The sequence below is a fragment of the Lytechinus variegatus genome, chromosome 12 (genome assembly GCF_018143015.1).
Source record: "Lytechinus variegatus isolate NC3 chromosome 12, Lvar_3.0, whole genome shotgun sequence".
NCBI classification, from domain to species: domain Eukaryota; kingdom Metazoa; phylum Echinodermata; class Echinoidea; order Temnopleuroida; family Toxopneustidae; genus Lytechinus; species Lytechinus variegatus.
In genome coordinates, this window is record NC_054751.1 from 11,951,685 (window position 1) to 11,973,707 (window position 22,023).

General features: G+C 37.5%; 2 protein-coding genes across 5 annotated transcripts; both read right to left on the reverse strand.

Annotated features, from left to right (window-relative positions):
• Window positions 1-416: 416 nt before the first annotated feature.
• Window positions 417-4,090, reverse strand: LOC121424914. 2 transcript variants are annotated; one of them, XM_041620803.1, is made up of 3 exons: window positions 3,942-4,090; window positions 1,313-2,882; window positions 417-1,267 (listed from the first exon to the last, which is right to left on the reverse strand). In XM_041620803.1, exon 2 carries the CDS (start codon window positions 2,798-2,800, stop codon window positions 1,340-1,342), a length of 1,461 nt encoding a protein of 486 aa, XP_041476737.1. In that variant the 5' UTR covers window positions 2,801-2,882; window positions 3,942-4,090; the 3' UTR covers window positions 417-1,267; window positions 1,313-1,339. The 2 variants fall into 2 exon arrangements, with proteins under 2 accessions (XP_041476737.1, XP_041476736.1); XM_041620802.1 differs by having other exon boundaries at window positions 417-2,882.
• Window positions 4,091-8,616: 4,526 nt separating this feature from the next.
• Window positions 8,617-20,810, reverse strand: LOC121425549. Of its 3 annotated transcripts, none has more exons than XM_041621630.1 (8): window positions 20,405-20,810; window positions 19,292-19,442; window positions 16,572-16,628; window positions 14,463-14,747; window positions 13,820-13,894; window positions 12,734-12,807; window positions 12,326-12,391; window positions 8,617-11,243 (listed from the first exon to the last, which is right to left on the reverse strand). In XM_041621630.1, the coding sequence occupies exons 1-8, from the start codon at window positions 20,407-20,409 to the stop codon at window positions 10,364-10,366; spliced, it is 1,593 nt and encodes a 530-aa protein (XP_041477564.1). In that variant the 5' UTR covers window positions 20,410-20,810; the 3' UTR covers window positions 8,617-10,363. The 3 variants fall into 3 exon arrangements, with proteins under 3 accessions (XP_041477564.1, XP_041477563.1, XP_041477565.1); XM_041621629.1 differs by having other exon boundaries at window positions 16,551-16,628; XM_041621631.1 differs by lacking the exon at window positions 20,405-20,810 and adding an exon at window positions 20,095-20,391 and having other exon boundaries at window positions 16,551-16,628.
• Between the last annotated feature and the right edge of the window lie 1,213 nt (window positions 20,811-22,023).

Consider the following 22,023-nt stretch of genomic DNA (forward strand, 5'->3'; position numbering starts at 1 on the left):
TATTGTGAAAAACTTGAAATGCACGAATCTTAAACCTATAAGCCTGAACAATTTTAAGATGAATTGTTAAGGATCAATTTTCAGAAGCAGTGTATGGTATGGACACATTTTATATCTCAATATGTTAAGTATAATGTTCATCCTGCCGAAAATTGTATTAATTTTTACTGAATGAATGAAATGAAGATTGATACAAAATGCACTTGTAGGCCTTGAAGTAATTACAAAATAGTTTGATATTTAATTGAGAACATTATATCACACGAAATTTCAGTGCGTCTTTTATATAAACTCACACAAGAAGATGCAAAAGGAAATATCAATAATATAACACACATAAGTTGTTTATAGGAATTGTTAGTGTAATCTTATATCTACTTTGTATTGCTTTTAGCTAATATTTTTTCGTTGGCTCGGTTTGGGAGGTATTGAAGTTGTACAATTCACGTAGCAAACAATATCGTTGGAATAAAGACAGGTTTGTTTGTTTTTAATTTACCTTCCTAAGAATTTTCCTCCTCTGCGGTTACTAAGTTTTTTTTTTAATATACCACTAATATAAACAAATTAACAAAATAAATAGTTATAAATATTTCGGAGATTTCATTGACTTCTTACTGATTACTAAGATTGTGATGAATACTGTAATATTACTTTAAAAAAGCAAAACCAAGACATTTATTTTCCAAGGTACATCTTTCCTGCCTAGGTAAGAGTAGTAAGTAATGATTCCAGATAGCTAAATTTATTTAGAAAATAACCCCAACAACATTATAACAATGTGCATATATATAATTTTATTTTAGATAATATATTATATTTCAAGTCATTATATTTGTCGAAATGTGAATATCGAAACTTATCTATCATGATTTTGGAAACAACTGATGTGTTAAAAATATATTAAACACCATAAACTCCCAAAATCATTCTATTGCATGATAGTCCAAGAATTGAGTTTCATTGCATCAATTCGCCATGATCGGTCGAAGTCAGATACTGATATCAATAAAATTTCGAAGCACGAATCAGAATGGTTCGGTAAAGAGGAAGAATTATGAAAGAAAGAGAGACGGGGATGTGTGGGTGTGTGTGTGTGTGAGGGGGAGAAAATGGGTGGGGTTGAGAATGTAGGTGTGTGTGAGAGAAAACGCCTTGCATCATTTCCCTACCCAAAGCACATCAGGATACTGTATATCAAAACCCTTAAGAGAGATGAAATAGTTCTTGATGAAACACTGACATGAAGGAACGAAACCATTTATGTCTAACCCGAATATTTTTTTTTCAATATCTCTTTTTTTTTCAAACTGCCGTGGAGCAAGAAACCTATCTATGTTTAGACATCAATGTCCATTATTCGTTTCTTCTGGGTTTCCTCCTGACACAGTCCAGTCCACCAGTCATGGAAGTTTGGATGATCATCCTGCCATGTAAACTCGCCAGGTCTCAAAGACTTCTTGAGCAACGTCATGATAATGTAACACAACCTATCCCCAGTCTGGATACGAGTTGTCAGCATCGTAGAAGACTTCTCCACTCGACCGACTCTCCGCCATGCAAAGTATTCAAGGTACAGTTCATCGTTGCGATCCAGGAGATTGATGTAATCTACAAACTCTTGAACCGTCTTGAAGTCGTCAAAGTGGATGAAAGAATGAGGCGGCGCAAGACGTTCGTAATCTTTCTTCGAAGGTCCGTAGACTATTGGAACAGAACCTGTGAGGAGTGCATTGTACCAGAACTTTTCCGTGATGTACTCTGGACATTGGCTATTCTCCAGGGCGAGGTTGAATTTGTAGTCCGATTGGATGGAATAACATCCATTCGCGTAGCGAAGGCACTGCAAGCGTCCGCAAAGACCAAATGTATCAATGTCCAAGTACTTCTCCAACTCGTGTACAAATCTCGTCCTTCCCCAGCTGGTGTGATTGCAGTTCGATGACGCCCAATACATGAGTTTCTTCTTTCGAAGAACCATAGGACTTTGTTCTGAGTTGTGGGAATCCACGTAGTAATAGGCCGGAGCAAGATCTACACTCGTCAGGTAGCTAATTGAAATATTATATGGATTCCCGAACTCTCGAGGTGGGTACTGTTCCGGGGTATGAATAGGCGCTTCTTTTGAGTGGAAAACCCAGAGTTGCCCCTTTGGCCGAGAGTCAATAACCGACTTCCAATCCCGTTTTTCTGGAATGAGAAATACGACATCGCTCTCTTTAATGTCTTCGAGTGTGTCACTCACCTTGGTTTCAAAGTGACAGTTTGAGAATTTGCAATAAAATTTTGTCCATCTTTTGTTCTCTTCTTTGATCATCCGTTTACACATCTTCCTACATAATTGGAGAACTTTGATGACGCATGTGTTCGGGCTGTTATGGTTCTGCCTCTGACTTACTGAGTTGTGTATCTTGTACAAGAGTCTGTTTTCCTGGAAAGTTACATTGTGCTTCATGCTTATCAAAGCATTTGCCAGCCATTTACTGTGCCTGCCATCGTTCAGTTCCGCCTTAATCTCACGATTTGTTCTCTCAAATTTGAGGGCATCAGAACTGAGCTTGAGGTTCTTCAACATTGGAATATATTCAAAATAATTATGCTTGTCGTGGGAAGTCTGAACTTTCCCCTTATCACCTGCATCTCTCTCTTGTTCATTGGCAGTCAAACTATTTTTGTTGTATTGGAAATCGGCATGCGTTTTTCGTTGAGAATAAGCTTCAATAGTTAGATGAAGAGCGATGACAAACATGACAACTCCGAATATCTTCATTACTGTCCGCAGGGATATTAGCTTCAGCATTTTGATAGGTCGAGCGATTCGTCTTCACGTGGCTTGTTCAAGAAGAGAAGGCTTCGAGTAATTATGATATCGTCTATATCGTCTGCAAACAGAACAAATTATACATGTTTCATTGAATAAAATTAATAATACTAAAGAATAGGTCAGTACCATTACATTAATTAAGATGTCCTTTTAGTGTTTGTACTGTACATTTAGTCATTCACAGTATACATAAAAATGAATCACATGTATATTAAGTTACGAATGAGCTAGTACTTAAAATTATGTGGTCATGGAAGGCATAATTATGCGTATACATGTATAGTAATTCAGCAATGTGTAAATAATTGTTGACCCACTTAAGATTTTAAATATTGAACATGAAAGTTAATACTACGGCAGGAATGGCTTCACAATGAACTTGGTAGGTTGATAATGCACGTACGTTCACAAGCTGCAGTATAAACCAGACATAAAGCATTCGAGGAAGTATTGATTCTTTGGACTAGGTTCGATGATGAAAAGAATTATATCGATCGTTATCCCTTCGCAATGAAGACCTCTGTGAATTTAAGACGGAGTAAGATCAATAAAGCTGTGCTAACTCTAATGATGTTTCTGAGTTTACTTTGATACTGTCGATATATTTACGTGTTTTCTGCTTAATATACAACATATAAATGTACAGTACATATGACTGAATGTACGTTATTTTCATGTTCTTATCAAAAATTTAACTAAGAATATGATAGTAATAATCAATAATAAAGACCATGATAACATTTAACCATGGTCTTATTCCTCTCATCTTGGTTCGGCATGTTTGAGGGAAAAAAATTACGTGTATCAAAAAACGAGGGGAAGAATACGTCCTTGCTCTCATTTCCGAATACATATTTCTAATATATTACTCAAAGCTATGTACGTTTTGAGTAAGGGCCTATACTGATACTTAATAAAAATGAAAAAAAGGTAGTATATAAGTTATGCATCCTGATGGGTGCTTTATCACTACCTTTCAGAGGTATCAATTCTCCCCTTTGACTCTTTCTTTCGACCTGTTGGCTGTGGTTGGTACCCTTTCAACAGAACACTGTAGAAATTACTACATGGTGGGAAATATTAGACCAATCAAATTCAACGCAAACCATATACTCACTCAATGAAGAACTGATGAATTTGAATGATGAACTTCTTGGTTATCTGATTTCGTAAGTTCCCCAGTGGTGGTCATTACATGTCAAACTGGAAATTATTCTGTGATCGATGGAAGAGTATAGCGTGTAAGCCGATTTGAAGACACCATATCAATGAAAGAAAAAAATCTAATGACTTGACAAAAATTAATGATGGAAGATTGGAACGAAGATAGATGAGAAATGTGTGTTTGATTACCAAAGTTTATGAAGAAAAACTGTCAGTGGTAATAAATACAAGAGTCAAATAAGTTATGGCTATAAAAACACATACAAGAAGAAGATACATGTATGTATGAAGGCGTAGGAGAACATGGAGAAGAGGAAGAAAAAGGAAGTAGGCCATGGAAGCAGGGGTGTTGGCAGGCGCGCCGGAACACTTTCAGTGTGGGGGGGGGGGGGAATCCCGAAGGGGGCACAATATTTTTGACAGCGTGAGATACCGAAGCGATCGAGCGGGAGAGGTTGTGGGACCCCCCCACGGTAAGGACTTTGTGTAAAAATGGAGTATAAAAGTTGCGTTTCTAAGAGCATTCAAAAATAAATTTCTTGAGAATTAAACAGTCTTGGAGTTCTTTTTGCTCCTTCTGTTTCCCCCTCTTCTGACCCAGACTGGTGTTTCTTCATGATCAGGGTCGCAGTTCCAGCAAATTACGAGCCTTATTGCAAACGAAATTGTTTTAAACCAATGTAATATAGGCCTTTGACCGTACGCAGCCGGGGGCCGCCGATCGAGAGGGCAAAATTCACCAAAATTTGCACGAAATCCTTCAACTTTAAATGCAAAAGCTCCCCCATCACAAGCCCCCTCGCTCTTAAGTTTCTTCGAAAAATTTAGGTCTTGCAGCCCCACCCACTCCCGGATTGTTTTTTTTTTTTTTTTTTTTTTGCAAACGTCCATGAATAACAAAAGCTGGGATGAACCAGAGCTAGCTGCCATCTCGATCTGATTAGTTACAGGTAATGGGAAGAAGTTTTGGAATCTAAAATACATAAGTGCTTTATCATATGAGCTGCAATAGTCATGATAGTATCAGACAAAACGCTTTCCAATCGTGCCAATGAAAAGGAATAGAGGAAAATACGGGGCTGTGAAAATATCTTAAGATTTTTTTATAGTTGAGCAGTACTGTATAACGCTTATTTTTTCTTCTATATTCTTTATTTCCATTTTTATTCATATCTCGGATAATATGAGTCCGGTCAAGAAGACACTTTCACAGATGATTTTATTTTTTTCATGTCTAAACATTATCTCTAAGTTGCTTTCGAGTGGGATTCACCATTTTAACAAATTATAAATTATAATCCTCTACACATGATTATTCTGTGTATAATTTTCTGATAACATGTCTATATTGAGTTGAAATGACCTTGGTATTTTCTTTAGGGCACTGACTTGTTATCACTGTATCAAAATTTATATTTAGTTAAAAATAAAATAATTGAAACAAGTTTCTCGAGATGTTATGGTCTCTGGGCTTGACAGCTATGACATAGATCTCGGGGGGGGGGGGGGGGCACTTCCATTCACGAGTGGATACCTTGCGCGACCATAGGGTCTCGAAAAGCACCCTACACGTAATTTCCATATTCTGAAAATGCACCCCTTAACAAGTATTGGCGTGTGAGACCCTACCCTTAACAAGTATTGGAAACAAAACGGTACTCTTAGTAAATATTCCCTGAAATGAACCCCTAAACAAGTATAGGAATGTTTTATTGTTACGGGACCTTCGGTCGTCTGCTTTACCTTATTTGGTTTAGTATACGACCACCACCTTCTAAACCTTGCGCAAATCGGACTCTAAACACGAAGTGTTGGGGCAAAAAGGACATCCTTTATAAAACATTTTAATTTTGTTTAATCATCCCCACAAATTCGACCCAAAACACGTAATTTTCCTTGCGAAATAGATACCCTTTTTTCATTATTTTTGTGTTTTTGACACCCTTATCACGTTACGTACGTAACGGGCCCTATCGTGAAAAAGACATCCTTTTTACGTGTTTTTTGGTCGCGCATGGTATCCACTCGTCAATGTAAGTGCCCCCCCCCCTCCGGGACATAGATTCCATTATGTTGCTCGAGTAACTAGTGTTCACGCGCGTTAGTGATATCGGGTCCGGTCTGAGCGTTTCTGGGCGACCGCGCGTTTGTTAGACGACACAGCCAGCATCATATGGAGTCATAAACCTCATCATTGGTGGACCACTATCAATTTGCCATTCGCTTTTAGTCTGAAATGTATTCATTAAAAGGTTAAACGTTATCACACTGTAATAAGATGGAAAAGGGGCTTATCAAAGATATGTTTCACAGAGGAACTGGGGAGTGTTTCATGAAAGGACTTGTCGGACGTTTTATCCGACAAGTCCCGTTTTATCCGACAGTTACTATAGTAACAGTGCTTCTCAACCAATCAGAATCCAGGAAAGTTGTCAGATCTGACAACTTGTCAGACGAAAATATTGATGAAACGCCCCCCCCCCTGTTCGTCAAAAGACGCGAGGCTTACTATAATAATGTATTTGCCCCGTCAGGGGCAAATTTTTTTTATTTTTTGACAATGGAAATGACAATTTTTCAGGAAGAAAAGTGCCTACGTTTACTTTTGTCCTTAAATAATTTATAATTTTTCTACTTTCAGTGGGGCACATGGGGGGGGGGCAAAATCTCGTTTTGCTCCCCCCCAAATTTTATTTGGGGGCAAGTGCCCCCCCTGCCCCCCCCCCTCTTCCGGCGCCCTTAGGTGTTGGAACAGATCGAATAATTTTTGTTTCACCTAAAATGAAAAGAAAGACATTACAACCATAAAAAGTGCTTTAAAATGAAAACTTGCAAGATGAAACCCCATATTCTTTGAGGTCACTGGTCGCAGCGCTCTCTCGTAGGCTGAAACAAAACCTTCCATGGTATTCATATCTTCCTCAGCCTGTTCCCATTGCATGGCTATAGCGAGGTAAGTGGAGGGAGTTAATTGATATATGTTTTTCTCTCCCATGCAAATAGATAAATTGGAGTATAGGAGACCAGTTTCAGCAGGGGTGTCGGAAGCAAGGATGAGGAGGCTTTTACCCCCTCGAATCCAAATTGTGCATGGGTGTTTGTGTGTGTGTGGGGGGGGGGGGGGGGGCTGGGGCAGGATCGTTCTACTTTCTGACTAGACTGTTTGATAAATGGCATCCGATTGGGCTAAGACATTTATTTATTATTACGTAAATGTTGAGTCACCCAAACGGCTGTAAGAAGCGTTAATGAGGGGCAGTTGCTTACCCCAACCCAAACTCGATTTCTGTAAAAAAAATATATATATACATACCCTTATAGGCTTACTATTTTGAAGGGATGAATAAACAGTATTGTATATCTCTCGCTCGCCACCGGGGCTCTCCGCCCCCCCCTCCTCCTGACAGTACACCACATTCTTTCGGTCCATTTTCATAAATGTGAGAAAGGTAAGGTCTGTGTATGCTTTGCCACTCTGGTTAATCTTATTCTACCTCGAACTCCCTAGATATACTTTCATTGAATGAAACTGCGAGGGTTATGTTTTCTTTCTTAAAGTTGTTCGTTAGTTACACACTGACGAATCACTGGTGGCCCTTTTCTTGGTCAATAGATACAGTTAAAACTCATTCTTCATTGATCCAATCTTATTTGGTGCCAAGGGCGGAAATCTCTCTCCAAAGGTAGGGGGACCTGGGGCTGGAAAATTTGACAAGCCAAAAAAAGGGGAAAAAAGCTTATCATCCAAAAAGTGACGGGTCATCTCGTCTAAAATACCTGTTTCGTTTCGATTTTGAATGATGTATTTCTTTCCATCATAAAAGACCAAAAAATAGTAGGGGGACATTTGATATTGTGTCCCCCTACTATTTTGGCTAGGGGGACTCGTCCCCTCTGTCCCCCCCTGGGATTTCCGCCCATGTTTGGTACAGGAAAGGGTCACCAGTCTTAAGTAAGATCACACGTAACTTCCAATCAGCTTCATGAAGCGGCCCCAAAGTCATCTCTAGCTCTCATGCAAGAAATAAATTGAAATGTTAACCTACTTACTTTTTGTATTTTCTTTTAACCCTTTTATAGGGGATCATTTATTGAATATAAAAGCATCTCATGTACACAGTTACATTTCAAAACATCAAAAGATTTTCACAATATCAAGTACGTGAATTATAGCCATCCATAAATTATAATGCCCCGGTGGAAGAGCGCCCTTCTCATGAAGGACAGATCGTGGATTCGGGCGTATGCCTACTCCAGTATGGCCCCATGTGAGAAGGAAGACATTCCCTTCAAAGCAAAAAAAAAGTCACATTGCCCCCCCCCCTCCCTTCACTTATGTAGCATCCTTGTGTTGGCTGCTAATGAACAGAACTGGAAGGGGAGGGGTATGCAAGAGCCCGTTGTTGAGACCCAATATACAGTACATCTTGTATTAAAATTGATGAAAGCAAATGAATTTAACATAGTACCTGAAATTTTAATTTAGTGACACGATGATTAAGTTCTGATCCATGATATTTTACAATATGTAGAGATTCTAGGTGAACGAGTATATTATTTATGTATCAAAACACACAAAGACAATCAAAATACGACAAAATACACTAAGAAAATATACTCCAGCAATTCTCATTTCGACAACTGAAACCATAGCAATAGGCTCGAAGTCTATTTTAATTCGTATTTGCTAAAACAATATGCAAACCTTCGACTTTCGATCAATTTATTCCGTGCGGTCGCTTCACTTTCAAGTTTGTGCAATATCTTTTGATGTACTATAATAAGTGATGCTAGTATCACATGTGTAATTTCTTTCATAGTCTGTGACGATTTCATATACAAGAAAAGCAGCAGTATATAGCATTTAATCGTTATAAAACAAAGATCATAACGGCTCAACGCTTCAACTTCATTGATTATTATCAGCATAAGATTATGCACGATTTAAGAAAATATTGATAAGTGATTACAATACAAGAATAATAGATATAATATTCAAGATGAATAACGTATGGCAGCAGCTCTCTTTTTTAAATAAATGAAATATGTCGTATAAGATTGGGCTTTAAATCAGGCCCATTTCTTTTTAATAACTATAATCTCAAAATTGAATAGAAAAATTAAGGCAGTGTATAAATGGTCTGATAAAACCATCTCGAGACATAACAAACTTAATACTATCAACCTTTGAATTATCGGATTCCATATCACACTCATCTCCTTTTGTCTTTGAAAAGATCAATTTCAGAACAAAATCTAAAATCTAGTGCCTGAATATTGAATATTTGAGCAGAATCTGAAAAACTTGATAATAATATTGGTAAAAATTGAATAGATACCTTGTACAAGCCCAAGTAGATTTGGATCATATTCAGTCTGAATAGTTTGTTTTAGAGTATTGTAAAGGAATTTGTAGTGAATATAAAATACCTCTTCTTATGTACATAAAGTTAAATCTTTTATTCCTAAAACTAAGATTAAATAGCTACAATTCCATGATATACAATTTCATAATTAAGGCATTAGTCGATGATATCAGTCCACGAGATTAGTTTGTGTCTCCCTTGTTCGTATAGGACCCATGTCTTACTTCTGTATAGTTTAGATCAAATTAAACTGAGGTCAAATAAAAGAAGGTCAATTAAAATAAAAAATAATATTCATAAAAATAGTAATATGTCAATTTATCTTAGAGGCACAACTATAGAAAATTAGAATTATGGAAAGGGGTGCATCACCCCTCAAAAGGCCAAAGAGTGGAAAAAATTCAAGAGTGAAAAACGCTGTAATTTATCGGCCTTTCCCACAGCTCAGCCTTTGTATTTCAAAGTGCCACTCTTTTTATATACCCCATAGTATATCCTAAACCAATGTCATACCCTGCCCCATATTTTAAATGCCTCAAGTCCAATTTCACCCATTCCATCCCATTTCCTTTTGGCATATCCTTTACCCCATATCCTATCCGATCATTCTACCCATAATATACTAATTCCCATTATCTTGTACCCTAAAACCTTTGCCTCATGTCCGGTACCGTATCCTGTACCCCATATCCTATACCATATCCTATAAAATACGTTGCGCACCACATACTATCCGGAATCATATACCGCACGTCCTATACCCTCTCACATTTACCCCATATCCTATACCATATCATACCTCGTGCAATTTACCCCAGATCCTGTATCCCATATCTTCTACTATTATCCTACATGTATACCCCATACCTTGAACATTTGTTAAAACTGAAAATTGAGTATAATTTATTTCCGATTGTTTTTTGAAGGGCATAAACATTTATGTTTCAAAATTATTCTCAACTTCATGATCATATGAGAGAGAATTCTCGGAGATCAGTTCCCTTTAGGGTCATAACTGAGATATCAGTTCGATAAGGTCCAAGAGCTTTATACGCGATAAAGGTTCCCTATACAGGCATTTCTCTCCGATATCTCTAAGATCATCGTTTCTTAAGTCATATCCCATAATGTAAATGAGCTGTCCAATCTGATATATATCACTCGCTCGGGTCGTCGCTGCGTTATCAAATATCAATTCTGGTGCGTAGTGGATTGACAACGGATCCTCTTCATAATAATCTCTCTCGGTCTGCCCAAAGTCGTAGATCGCGGACAGGAACGTCGTCGACGCATTACCCAGATCGATAAGGTACCCACTAAATAAGTCGTGGTCGGACTGTTTGACGATTACATTATCACCCTTGATGTCATTGTGGAGGATATCCATCGAGTGTAAGGCCTTCAAGGCAGAAAGGATGTCAAGCATCACTGTCTTTGCGTGGTGGATGCTGACGTGTTCGTCTTGCGTCCATGTATTCAGAGTCCTCACCTTATACGTGCTATCATCACCTAGAAACTCCATTGCAATGGCAGTATCATTCCCGAGACTACCGACCCCGTACATGCGCGGAAATACGCCGGTACCGGCGAAGAGTCTGATGAGGCGCGCTTCGAGGATGATCTCCTGCCGACGTACTTCGTAGTCGTCAGCGGTCGCGTGCAATATCTTCATCGCCACGGTCTTTCCTTGTCGACCACGCTTCTGCCGGTATGCGAAAACTCTTCCGAAGGCCCCTCCGCCAAGAGTGATGACAGACTTGGTCTTGTCAACGATAGGTTCGTATTTCTCGGCCATATTCACCTTCGCTAGGGGTGTAGTCTTTCTGAGTAATGCGAAATGAATTTCATTCAGGTCTTTGAACTGACAGTCCGCTGTGTCTTTCAAAAGTCTGAAATAAGAAATATAGTGTATGTTTTAATGAAGCAGGACCGAAAAGCATACACGGAATTTAATAAAAAAATAAATTCAACTGAATACTTGATGAAACTAATTTCAAATGTATTTGCAAAGAAGATTTTCTGTCTGATCGATCGATTGATTTTTATACAATTAATTTGAATAACAATTCGTTTATCTTTCGGCAAAGGTTGTCACAGGAAAAACAATATCTGTCGGCTTCTTCCTAATTGGGAATCACTTAGAAAACACACTGGCCGTCAGTTTGGAAAGCTTCATTTTCATATTTCCTTTCTGACATAATACAAACAAACCATGCAAGCAAATACCGTCAAATACGATAAATACACACAACTACAACTACTACTACCACCACCACTACTACTACTACTACTTCTACAACTACTACTACTATTACTACTACTACCACCACCACTACTACTAGGGCCTACTACTACTACTTCTACTACTACTACTACTACTACTACTACTACTACTACTACTACTACTACTACTACTACTACTAATAGTACTAGTACTACTACTGCTACTACTACTACTAGTACTAGTACTACTACTGCTACTACTACTACTACTACTACCCCCCATTTGTGGCTCCAACAAAGTTGAAAGTTGTTTGGCGAACTCACTTTTCTCAAAACGCGAATGTTGGAATTTCCCATTTTAATCCGCGGGTATGTGATTCAAGAACAAAGAAAATGCATTGTCAATTGCCCTTCATGACAATGGATAACCAAGAAGTCTTTGGTGAGTTGGTGATTCAAAACGGTAGTTTCAAGATTCTGGACAAACGACGTATTGGTCATATTTCGTCGACTCCGGAACCCCCGGTTCACCAATTCTCGACAAATAGACATCTCAGCTCTTTTCTTGTCATCTGAAGGGCATTTTGCTATGCTATATACTCGAATCCGTTCTTCGCTCCGATGCGAAAGCTCTCCTTAAAAACTTCTACTTCTACTACTTCTACAACTACTTCTACTACATCTACTTCTACTACATCTACTTCTACTTTTACTCCTTCTTCTGCTACCACTACTAATTGTTTTATACCTGCTGAGTTCTCGTTCCAATTTTTCCTTTGCTTTATTGGCTTCATGCCAGGAAACCTCTAGGAACCTATTGTGAAGTAGATATAATATGACGACATATATTAAAACTCATTCTAAAGTACAGGAAAATGAAGCATCACTAAAGTAGAATCGGGGTTCATTTTGTTTATAGAATTGCCTTGTCGAAGAAATCATACCTATTAAAACAAGCGAATTAAACAAGATAACACATACATGCAATCCCACACATCATTTTATAAAATCTTAACTGCCAAAAGGAAACAGGACGCTCATCGAGCATCTATATCATTATTGATTTCAAAATGATTTCAAAGTGATACAATCATTCGATGGTCACCCGGAGTTTGGAAGTCGCAAAGAATTGTTTGACATGATCCATAATACTCACTCGTTGTCTTCTTCCTTTTCTTGTACTTTCTGAAGAGCTTCTTCAAGATCGGTCTTGTATTTAGAATTCTCTTCCTTCGGGGGAAATCAGGACAAGAAAATAACGATTAAGTTACGTTAATACCGGAGATATTAACTAAAACAATTCTGTCGAAAATTCGAGTAATCGTTTATTTTTACAGAGCTCTTTACGAGTATCAGCGCATGTCATTGAAGTATGTATGAAGGAAACCATATCAACGATCAAGTCATATTGTTTGTCGTAGTTAGCTCATTATCTCATCAACCACGAAATGTTAGTGATGAGGCAATTCCCTGAACCAACTACAATCTGATAATTCCATTCTTTTGCATCATGATGTGATGGTCCATTCTTGCCCCTACTTTCCATTGAACTAAAGAACTACATGTGTTACTACCCCTCATTGTTGCTTTAGCGATTGCAAAGGGAAATGCTTCTAGAACATAGTAAATGCATTGTAACTACCCGTCAAATCCCAAATGTGCAGCTGAGAGGTCTTTGTCGAAAATTGGATCGTCCTAAAATTCGAAGCTGACGAATAATTGTAATTATGTCGTTAGTCGAGAGTCAATTAAGACACTGCTGTCTTGATTTAGCGATTTTCGACAAAGACTGCTTTGTCATTGTCATGAAAGGATATTGACAATAGATTCTGTACATTCCGGAAAAGCGTCTGCATAGTGGTTGCGAAAAATCCTTATTATTTCTACTAGTACGACACTCTAATGAACACCAATGATGATTGATGATGAAGACGATGACGACGATGATAACAATGATTATAATGGTAATGATTAAAATAATACAATTACCTCATCATAAAGTAGTTTTAGTGACAATTATAATAAGGGGGTATAACAAAAAGCATACAGTGAAAAACGGAAATCATTACAATTATTTACCCAAAAAATCATACTACATAAGCTTACGAAAAAGTAGTAATTATTTTTGCAAATAACAAATGAATATAAGTAATTCCGTCTTTGTATTGTTACTTTAATCGGACAAAGGGAATCATATTGTCACACAAATTGAAAAGAATGTTAAATAGGGAATGATTTTTACCTCCAGGGTCACAAGCATTTCCCTCATCCTGACAAGCATATCTGACATCCGTTTGATCTTCTTCTCAGCTTCTCGCTGTTAAGTGAAATTGAAAAAAAAACATCCTTATGATCATTCAGGCAGACTCTAATACACTCCACATTCAACACAAATTACTGCATAGGCCAATTTGTTATTTTTTCGTGTTTGACAGTTGTCTGTATATTTTTCTTTGTTAATTTCTCTATCAATTTTACTTGTAAATGTTTCCCTTCGAGACTATGTTTATCATTGTATTCTATTCTCTAAGCACTTTGGGATAAATGTTGTGATGTTAATTGTAATTTCGATTGTTAAAGTTTCTTGCATATAAGTATCTTAATATTACATTTTATTGAAAAAAATCGTTTCTTTTCGTAGTTTATGGTCACGGACTTTCTGAAGAACAGTAGGCACTCGCTATCGCGAGTTTAGCGTGTGACATGAACATGATGAAGAAATGAATTGAAATTCATTAACACTTCATAAATGGGGTACCACATAAATACGAAGTACAAAGTATAAAAATGAAATGAATCGACTAATAAACAAGATTGTGAAGTGATTACACATCCAAGAGATTCGGAAATGATACTGGTATTAAATGAAAATAATGCTCATCTACCTTTTCACGTTCGAACTTGTTTGCTCTGTGAAACTCGCGTTCCCACTTCCTTCTCAAAACCCCGGTCCTTTTCCTCTCCTCTCGGAGTCTGTTCTCCAGCTTCACTGCGTACCCCCGAAAATCGGAAAAGTTTCCCATCGTTTTCTTGACACGGCATAAGATGGGGTCTTTCCCGCGTCGCTCGGCAGCCTTTCGAAGGGCATCTGCCCTCGCCAGCTCCAGAGATATCTTTGTTTCGGTCAAAATCTTCTGTCGAAGTTCGTTCTCCCGATGGCTTGGTGAACCCTACATTGCGAAAGACAAAGTGCACAAAAATAATGCCATAATACTGCTTTCGAATCCCAAGCTTATATGAATCTTTTATTTTTCTTGAAAATACATTCTAAACGCATGGAAATAATGTTAGTAAGATAATATTAATGTACAGTTTTATGGGACTTATTAAGCGATTCAATTATGGAAGGGGTGTCGAGGCGGGGTACATGACTCTGTGTGTTTGCGTTTATGGTTGTAAGTGCTTGGGTTGGGTAGGTGTTGTAAAAAAATGACATGTAATGGTAGACGCCATTAAGATGGAGGAGAGGAAGATAAAGAGAGAGAGAGGGGGGGGGGGGGGAGGAGAGAGAGAGAGAGAGAGAGAGAGAGAAAGGAGGAGAGAGTGTGGGAGGGAGAGGGGTGTACATAAGACCATTATTTATTGGGGTGCGTGTGGATGTGCGTGTTCAGGGCCGTCGACCCATTTTTCAGATGGGGGGGGGGAATCATAAATCAACTTTCCAAAGGCGCTCGATCACACAAAACAAACTCTCTCTCTCTCACACACACACATATGCCTATATATATATATATATCATGAGATAGAGAACACATATCTCACCAACAAAGTAATGCGAGCGCGAAGCGCAAGCTGAAAATTTATATATTTCGATCTGAAAAAATTGAGTTTAATGGACGTTTTAATAAAGAGCAAGATATAAATATCCAACAAAAGATTATTGCAAATCGAAGCGGGAGTTCTTTTGAGGTTTAGAACCGAAAGCGGGACATTCTATTCACCTATCTTATCATGAAAAGTATGAGTTTTTGCTACAGAAATGATGCGAGCGCGAGCTGAAATTATTTTTGTATTCCAGTCTGAAAAACGAACATTTTTAGCACGATTTTAATTAAAGAAGGAGATGTGTATCTCAATCTTGCTTGCTGATTTCTGTTTAACATTACAATCTTATTTTATTTTTTGAACATGCGGAATTATTTGGGGGGGGGGGGGACGGCAAAACGATATGTTTGCCCCCAATATTTCCATTGGTGGGGCGATCGCCCCCTGCCCCCCCCCCCCCCCAGGCTCGACGCCTCTGTGCATGTTTGCTTTGGGATTAGAGTCTGATGTTTGAAAGGGTGGGGGTGTTAATGTGTGTGGGTGTACATGGTGTGGGAAGGTATATTTTTGGTTTGATGGTTGTGAGCTCGTCTGGGTGTGTGAGGGAGTATTTGTGAGAGAGGTAGGGGGTGTGTGCGTGCAGATGGGATGGAAGGGTGGGTGTGCGCGCGTGTGTGTGTGGGAAGTGGATGTAGGCATTTTTTTATAATGTTATGTTTGATTTTTAAGCCTAATGATGAGTGATAGAATGAATTAAAAGATTATTATAATGTATCTTGGGCAAGGATAGGTTAGTGTGTTTTGGATAAAAATGTATTGCTTTGAAAAAAACCCTTAAAGTTGGTTGTTAGGGTCAGCGAGAGACGTGAGGGAGAATGAAGAGGAAGATAAATATATATATATATTTTTTTTTTTCTTCATTGTAGAGAGAGAGAGGGAAGTATATAGTAGAGATGATAAAGAAGTGGAGGGAGAGATTGCGCGCGAGAGAAGAGGGATATAAAGAGAGAAAGGCCCGGGGGGCACTCGACCAAAAAAGTGGTAGGGGTGTGCCGCAGGCCTTGGAACGGAAATCTGGGTGTAAAAATGGGGGTCCCCTCCGCGGCACATACCCACTATGCATTATATACTGAGTGCCCCCCCCCAGGGGAGAAAGGTAAAGTACGGAGTAAATATAGGTAGGGGTTAGAAATATTTGGTGTACCAACCTCGCAAAACATCATTCTTACATCTTTGTTATCATGTCCACTTGACTGGTTGATTGTAAAGACTTGTCGGCAATATTCCTAATTATACGAGAACAAACAACGAAAAGAGAAATATATTCATAATCAAAATTATTCACATGTGCAGAAATGCCAATGCCCATAGATATCTTATAATTCATAATACAACCCAGAATGAATATATTCATTCGATTAGTTAGTTCCACACACGTTTATGTATCATTTAGCTATAGTTTGGTGACAGTCACTGCACTATTTGCGTAAGATATGTAGGAGCGCCGGAAAGAAAGGAATTCCTGTTTTTCTGTTATTCGAATCTCAATGATTTAAACATATCGACCCAAGCATACCAAGAGGAATATATTTTCAATCTTTGACCATGTTGACAATTAAACATGTTAAAGATAATTTTTCTTTCTTTTTTTAAAACTCTTCTTGAAGAAATTGACATTGGACTGTCAAGACATTGTCACAAAGCGATCATGACCGCGGTTGATTATAATGCATTTTGTAAAGATTTGGAATTTTTCGACTTGCTTAAACAATTGAATTGCACACAAATAATGATTATCATGACCCGAACATTTTATTTTGGGGGAAATCATTCGAATGTAACGATGGTGGTTTAAGAGTATTCCTTGACAATGTATCTTACCTTAATGTTGTCCCTAACTCACATGAAGGGAACTTGAAGTTCTTTTACTAAAATTATCATGAAAAACTTTCAAAGAAAAAATGATAGAATTTACATTTCCAACAACATTTTTTTATCTAACTTATATCGAAGTTACTTTGCCTCAAAATCTTGTTCCTAAAATTTCGACGAAATGTGTTGATTCATTTCTAACATTCAGTATACAAATAATCACAAAATTCAAAGCAAGTCAAAGATTTTTGCATAAGCAACCCATTTTGAAAAAAACCCTTGTTTATTGAGGTTTCATGCATAAGATAACGATTATACGTCTGAGGAACAACTCAACCGATAATTACGACTATTCAAGTGAAATGAGCGTAATGTCTTCCAGATATTTTGAGGGAGTTGTTGGTATCCTCACGCTGTAGCAATTTGCAGCTGTATCCCCGTTCGAGAATTTAGGCATATAAAACACGACCCCGGAAATATTATTGTTACTATATGTCTTGATTCCACCAAAACGCGTACATAGGGAATAATAAGACTAGCTAGGTTCAGGCCAAGTTTTATGTGAGGCCTAGGCATAGAGGAATCGCTTCCGGTTTATAACATCCGCTTGCTACATTTATTTTGTGCGTGATAAACAACTTTGCACATTGCAGTAAAAAAACAGGTACCAGATATACAGTAATGTCTACATATAATACATGTACATACATGTACATTGATCATTTCTGACGTCACAAAAAGTAAAAGTGGTATCAGATAGAAAGAGTTTAGAAAATAATCTAACATGCTCATTCATGCGGGCATAACTTACACGAATAGAAACACAGGACCTGAAATTATGGTAAGACATTCAGCTATGAATTTCACATGAAAAAGAAAAACAACTCGCATGTTCATAACAAAACGATTACACTTACAGTCAGTAATAATGTATAGCCATATGTATAGTTGAATAGCAGAAACCTAAACAGAGCGATTAACTTATCAGTAATTCATGTTTAGCATGTATGTTTAGCATGTGCAAATCTGTTACTAACGGTGTATACATTAAAATAAAATGGAAAATTCCTTAAAATGAAAGAGTGCCAACGACAGTAGGCATATTACAAGATACAGGACAGGTCCACAATCTCTTGGTAAAGGAATTACAATGTTATTGTGGTATCGCCAATTTAATAAGCTTCAAACAGACAATTTCACAGGCAAGTGGGTTGCAGTCTACTAAATATAGTTCAGGGAGTAAAACCCAAAACCTCACAATTAAATTCGAAACACCTTAAGGGGAACACAATTGAAAATATTTGGAAGTATCAATTTGTTTATTAGTTAATGTTATGCTCTTAAACTAATTTACAAATAAATCATAAACATGCTTCGACTGTGACGAATTCGAAAACCAAAAAAACTCCATTGTCAAGAACTACTGTCATGTGATTTAATCTAAACCAATCCGAATCGTTCAACCAATCTTCTAATAGGCCTACGACATTTACTTTATTTGATTCCTTTAACCTATATTTGTTAATTTTGTTTCCATTCTCATCTTATTTCATTTCATTTCAAAATGACTTAATCTAGCCCTTTGTTCGGAATTATTTTATTACATCCCGTGACACCAATTGAGTATAGTTATCATCGTTCTTTAGACATGTTTTCTTTTTAGCAAAACCATAAATCAGGAAATATCGTAAATCTAGATTCAATGTACATAACGCGGAAAATCAAATACCGTGATTCGGAAATCCATTTCCCACAAACCGTCGTATAGTATGTCTGTCACACCAGCGAAGATGACTCCAAACCGACAAATGATATTATTTAATTACTAACGACAACCATCGGTCGGTTTGGAGTCGGTTTCATTTGTATGACTGTAGCACAAAGAGGATAGGCCTACGAGTCCTGGTCTTTGCTGTGATTAATTAGTCCATGGATTGTGGTAAGGTATTCAAGAAGAAAAAGCAACGCTAATTCTTCCACCTACACGCTTTAAATCTTAGATCATTGTGGTCAAATATTGACACTTCGTGGAGAAAACAAAAAAAATGACCAATATCAAAACCATGCCATGACTCACTTTGACGCGATTGTAGTACGCAGACATTCGATTGATATCGGGCTCTGGTTTCTGCCATGCCTGGGCTCCTGGGACAGTCGTTTTCTTGAAAAGACTATTGTTCTCCATGAGTCCGGATGGCAGTAGGTCGTCTAAAAGATCTCGAACACGGCTAGGGATCAATAGATATCGAACGAAAAAAAAATGTTTGGATAATATGAATAGAATCGGTAACAAATAATGTTGCAGATGAAAAAGGCTGTCATACATTTTACACAAAATAAAAATCTGGTACGAATAAAAAATGAAAATAAAAAGTTTAAAACACACTAGACCAATAGCAGAGTCTAAAGTATACACTGCAGAAAAGATTTTGAATGGCGAAAATATTCTTCTTTGATTGATAAAATCTTTAAAAAAACAACAGGGTTACATATTTTGAAGAAGGTTGAAAAATGTCATTGGACTTTTTCAAACTTGAAATACATTTTTATAGCAGATGTGAAATATAAGATATCTTTTAGATGAGTCAATGCACATCGGTTCGTATGGATTATAGAGTAATGGATGTACAGTAATCGTAAGGAACTGGTATCTTTTCAAGTTGTTGAATTGACTTGCGTTGGTTGATGATATGTAATATTCTTGCTGTAAATCTAATCGTTCATGTAATTATTGGTATCCTAGCTTCTAGCTTTCATTTTTCTTGACCTCATCTTGTTCTTCTTGTTGCAATTGTTGGCATTCATTTTAGCGCAAAATTCTGTTATTTTAGTCACAATCTTCTAACTTCTTTTGCATTTTTTGTTGGAACGTTTCGTCACCTGTCCTTTCCCCGTTTTTAGTTGTATACGTCCAAACTTGCTGATGGAAAATCACAGTCTAACTCTCGGAAGTGGACGCCTGGTGTATACACAACCTTTCCCGGTGTAGCATTTTTTTGGTTCGAAATAATGCACTAGCTGGTTTGGCAATTGGCCGTTGTTATGCATGTCCAATACAGAAATAGGTCGACAACAAATAAAGGTATCCTACATAATAACGAAGTGTTGATATACCGCACGCTGTGTCAATATTTTAAAGACTTTTAAACACAACTTTGTTTGACTCCGTTAAGATGCCGAAATCACTTACCTCATTGTGACGAATGCGATCGGGTTTATATATCCATGTAAATCCAAGGATGATATTTCGGTTACATTATCTCACATTCGACCAAGTGTCATATCCGTTGACAGTACAATCTGACACAGGATCTGATGGCTTTCATGGTGTTACTACCAACAACATGTACAAGGGCGCTGACATCGGCCCGTCCATCCTCGACTCTCGCTAGCGCACGCAAACTATTGTATTGTCGCCTTCACACCAACGAAACCACTTCAAACCGACCGATAACATTGCCATTGGAAATAATGTAAAATGTTTGATCGATCCCCTGATCGTATAGGATGGGTTTGGTAAGAATGACTGCAACATTAACAAGTAGAAACTAAGGTGTGTCGTGGTGCTTTGGCAGGTTTGTACAAGGTATTCAGCAAAAAATGAAGTGTGTTTTTCTTGATGCCTATAATGAAAGACCGAAATGTTGGGAGGAAACTAGATTATCCTCTCTTCAATATCAAATCAATTAAGTTTCTTTGTTATCTTAATGCGCATGCGCAGTCAGGTTTAAACTTGCTAGCTCCATGACACATTAAAGTCAACATCAAGCCAGACATTCCGGTTCCGGTTTGTTGAACCATCGATGGTTTGATAATTAATTCCGAATGTGAAAGAAAAACACAATGAACAGATTATGTTTAAATCATGGAAAAGAGAAAAAAATATGTGAATTTAATGTAGTCGATTAACAGGGGAATTATAATTATCCCCAAGTAAAGGTTAAGTCATGGAATTAATGAACAAACAAAAGAGACTATTTCATATCCCCCCATGCAACATATCCTCCTCTATTCTGGTCGGTCATAGTTTTTTTTTTTTTTTAGAAGAAGTGCATACCTAGTTACCAATAACGCGTAAAGCATTTCCACTTATTTTAATGCAGGATAAAAGAGCATAGGTACCGTGGCCTGGATTGAACCCCTGGCTTTCAATGTATAGCCAGGTGCCTTAGACCACTCGGCCACGGCATCTCGGTCTTGGTGGGATTTAGTGGCGTAATGAGCCAAAAACTTCGAAAGAGCGCACAACTTGACGTATGGGTAAAATCTCTCAAAACTAGCGAGCGAACAAAAATGATTTCCTTTTCAAATATGAACCTTTAATTTTGTGATATATCTTGCAATAATGATAATAAGAAAATAAAACCCATATTCCGTGATTTTGCCTTATTTTTTTCCCTTTCTCCTATTTTATTGGTTGTGAATCTCATGAGAGGCCTAGCCCCCCACCTATAAACCAGTGCTTTTAAATCACTTCGTAATGGAAATCGTATGGAATTTATTTTATTTTTACAATTGCGCTGCGTTTTTATTTAATGGCACTATACTTTATGAACACCATAACTATTGAGTTCTTTGTTAGTTACTCCATGCTACATGTATAGTAATGAAATATATCAAATGAAATGGAAAAAATGAATAGCGTTTTCAGTATAATCATTCATGATGAAATTTTCGTCACACCGCTTTCAAGGTACGATTTCAACAATCTGGTCAAAGTCAAGTTCACTTTTATTTCTGATAAGAATTACTATATCTATGGCTGCAAATCTCGTCGCTGATAATCGTTATCTGGTTCGGTAGAAAATG

Bases quoted from the DNA above. Each gene is read 5' to 3' on its own strand.
- LOC121424914 (XM_041620803.1), bottom strand. From the start codon at position 2,800: ATGCTGAAGCTAATATCCCTGCGGACAGTAATGAAGATATTCGGAGTT.
- LOC121425549 (XM_041621629.1), bottom strand. The intron at 16,629-19,291 runs GTGAGTCATGGC...TCGTATAATTAG, and splicing joins CGTACTACAATCGCGTCAAA to GAATATTGCCGACAAGTCTT. The intron at 11,244-12,325 runs GTATAAAACAAT...TTCTTATTTCAG, and splicing joins TTGGAACGAGAACTCAGCAG to ACTTTTGAAAGACACAGCGG.